Raw genomic sequence first — 3,339 nt, 5'->3', positions numbered from 1 at the left:
GGAGAGAAAATCTGTCCTTAGAAGTAATAGTTCCTATTCCTGCCACCCAGCGGCAGGCCGGTAGATCACCTGACCTACCTACCTGTAGCGTAAGCCGCAAAATTCGAATTTCTATCGGGGAAGACGAGTCTATAGCTAAGTATATATCTGCCAGGTAAGTATGTATGAAACTTTATTGTATCATAACAATATCATTGTTATGATACAATAAAGTTATATACATACTTACCTGCAGATATATACGATTAATGGCCCACCCAGCCTCCCCGCAGGAGACAGGTGGTAGAGAGAAAAAATCTGATAGAAAAACGGGGAATGGTTCCTATTCTGCCACCAGTGGCAGGACGGTAGATCACCTGACCTACCTGTAGCGTGTGGCGCGAAAATTTGAATTTCTGTCGGGACGACGGAGTCTAAAGCTAAGTATATATCTGCAGGTAAGTATGTATAAAACTTTATTGTATCATAACAATACATTTTTACACATACTTACCAAGTAATTACCTGATTAAAGCCCTTCCCTCCACCCCACAGATGGACATGGCAGGCCAAATGAATTGGTTCTCTCTGCACTTTTGTACCTATCGGTCCCAAAAGTTGGCATAAAAAAATTAAGTTCATATCATCTCTCTACCCCAAAAGTGGGCAGAGCTCTTGTCACCTACGATGGCAGCAGGAACTGGTACTGGAACTGTAGCGGCAGCATACTCAGGAACAGGAGGCCGGCAGGGAACTGGCAGCATTCTCTGCACAGGAGGCAGGTTCAGGGGAGAGCTCTGGGTACCACCGAAGTCATGAATTTCAAAATTTTTAACTGTTGAACGGGTGAGAGTTTAGCTACTGTAATTACTGGGTCAGTATATGTAAAACCTCATTTTATTATAATAATATCATTTTTCAACTTCCCGTATAGAAGTACAGAAAACCTCATTTTATTATAAAAATATCATTTTCATACATTCAACTTACCTGTCAGATATATACTTAGCTATAGACTCCGTCGTCCCCGACAGAATTTTCGAATTTCGCGGCACACGCTACAGGTAGGTAGGTCAGTTGATTTACCGTCCCGCCGCTTGGTGGCAGGAATGGAACCATTACCTTCTAGAACCAGATTTTCTCTGTCGCTTGAATGTAAACATACGTTTGCAGTTCCTCCTGACTTGATTTTCGTGTTTCATCGCCATCGATCTTCTGAGCTGTCTTTTACAGGGAAGTACTGGGTCTTTGGCTCGGCATACGCTTATATTAACATTTTAATGAATTTGGCTTCGAAAAAATTTTCGAAGATTTTATTTTATTATGGAACTACCGAAATTGTCGGTAGACACTCATAGTTTTCAAGAAAGGGAAATATAATATTTATTCATTGATAAGTGTAATAAGTATTAGAATCGATTGGGGGAAATATAAAACTCTAACTTCCTACTTTAGGAAGTCAGAAAAGCATATAACTTTTGCTTCCTTTAGAAGCTTTAATAGCTCTCGTGCTAACGAGCAGTTAGAGTATTAACAGTAATAGTAGTTTTTTGCATCCTCATCACCTTCTTACTCCACAGAATCTACAAATCATAAATTTGAAGATAAATGGATATAGCTCAAATGCGAGCTCTTATAAGGTAAGAAGTGATTTTATGTTCACAGTGGCAGTGGAGGGTGCGTTCTGATCGGCTCTGTTTCGCTCCCAGGTCTAGACCGCTTCCAAGCTCCCTGGCCCAGAGGAGAAGGAAAGTCGAAAGCCTTACGGAGGTATGGAGAATCCCCACCGATCAGCCGTCCCCTCGGCAGGATCTGAAGAACGTCCCAGACTGCCAAGGATAGCCATTGGAAAGGCATCCTTTTAAAAAAGTGCGTCTCTTCTTCCGTTTCTTCATCTTACATCCGAAAAGACGAAGAATGTACTGTTTGGAGTTCGGACGATCTAGCGCGTTCTCTGAAAACTAAGAGAACACTGAGCGCCAACTGGACTACAAGCGAAGAGCCAGCCACAAGAACCGCGTTCCAGCAAGCAGCGCAAGCCACGTTCCAACAGCCAGCAGCGAGCCGCGTTCCAACAGGCTAGCGCGAGCCGCGTTCCTACAGCCAAACACAAACCGCGTTCCAGCAAACTGAGCGCAAGCCGCGTTCCAATTTTTTTTTTTTTTTTTTTTTTTTTTTTTTTTTTTTTTTTTTTTTTTTTTTTGGCGCAAGGCTCCTTCAAAGAGAAAACAGACGGCTAGAGCGAGGAACCTTATAGTAGAGTGGCAATCAGAAGGATCCTTCCATTGAACGTTTATGGGCAAGAAGGCGCCATGAAACGAGGCGCAAAGCGGGGGGGGCGCCGAAGGGCCTGAAACGAGGCGCAAAGCGCCTGAAGAGCCTGAAACAAGGCGCAAAGCACCTGAAGGGCCTGAAACGGCGCCTGAAGAGCCTGAAACAAGGCGCAAAGCACCTGAAGGGCCTGAAATGAGGCGCAAAGCACCTGAAGCGCCTGAAATGAGGCAAAAAGCGTCTGAAGCGCCTGAAACAAGGCGCAAAGCGCCTGAAGCGCCAGGAGCCAGGAGCCCGGCTCCAGGCGCTATGAACCAGGATCTTCATCGGAAATGGAGTTAGAGGCGGACCGAGAGGCTCCTCTTTGGGAATTTTTGCAGGATCAGTTTTCATCTGCCAGGGTCTATAGATGTTGCACAGGCGGCCGTAGCCCTTGTCAGGATATGCCTGATTCTGCGAAAGGTGAAAGATATTCGAGGCCTTCTCCTGATAGGGACGGGAGTTGTCGCACAGGCGGCCGTCGCCCTTCGATCAGGATAGTCTTAATGCAATAAAGGCAAGAGCAAGAGCGGCCTTTCTCCCTGGCGACTCAAGATGTCGCCACAGGCGGCGTAGCCCTTGTCAGGTTAGAGTCGGTACTGCTAAAAGCCCTTCACCTTACGAAAAGAGGCGCTCTCCTCCGGTTGCTCATTCTTCTTCCCAACTTGATGGACAGGAAATGGAAGATAGATCGGAATTGGAAGCCAATAAGGGGCAGGTCTCTCAGTTTATAAGACTTAGCGACCTTTTTTATTGAGAGAATTAGTTCATTACTAGTAAGAGGATATTAAAATCATCCTCCTAAAAAATAATGCAACCAACCATTTACAGAAAGAGTGGCAATCGTTTGGAAATTGAACAAGATTCGTACGAGCTCTCATTCATTGATTAGAGGCTCTTCCAGATAATAGAGGCGTAAAAAACGGCCTTATCTCCAAGAGAATAAAAGCTTGAGAGATTCTCTTCGATCCTCGGTTGTCATTTGCGATCTCTTTCGACTAATACTAATTCGGGTTTATTGACGAAAAGAACGAAGAGAGTAAGATTTCC

General features: G+C 44.7%; 1 protein-coding gene across 1 annotated transcript in view; it reads left to right on the top strand.

Moving 5' to 3' along the window:
- The first annotated feature begins 1,587 nt into the window (after positions 1-1,587).
- Positions 1,588-3,339, top strand: part of LOC135209963 (double-strand break repair protein MRE11-like) — a 185,147-nt gene continuing 183,395 nt past the window's right edge. The window contains 1 exon segment of the mRNA XM_064242689.1: positions 1,588-1,619. Coding sequence (XP_064098759.1) covers positions 1,588-1,619 — 32 coding nt within the window.

The sequence above is a fragment of the Macrobrachium nipponense genome, chromosome 39, assembly GCF_015104395.2.
Source record: "Macrobrachium nipponense isolate FS-2020 chromosome 39, ASM1510439v2, whole genome shotgun sequence".
In the NCBI taxonomy this organism is placed as follows: Eukaryota; Metazoa; Arthropoda; class Malacostraca; order Decapoda; family Palaemonidae; genus Macrobrachium; species Macrobrachium nipponense.
This window is presented reverse-complemented; position numbering and strand designations above follow the sequence as displayed.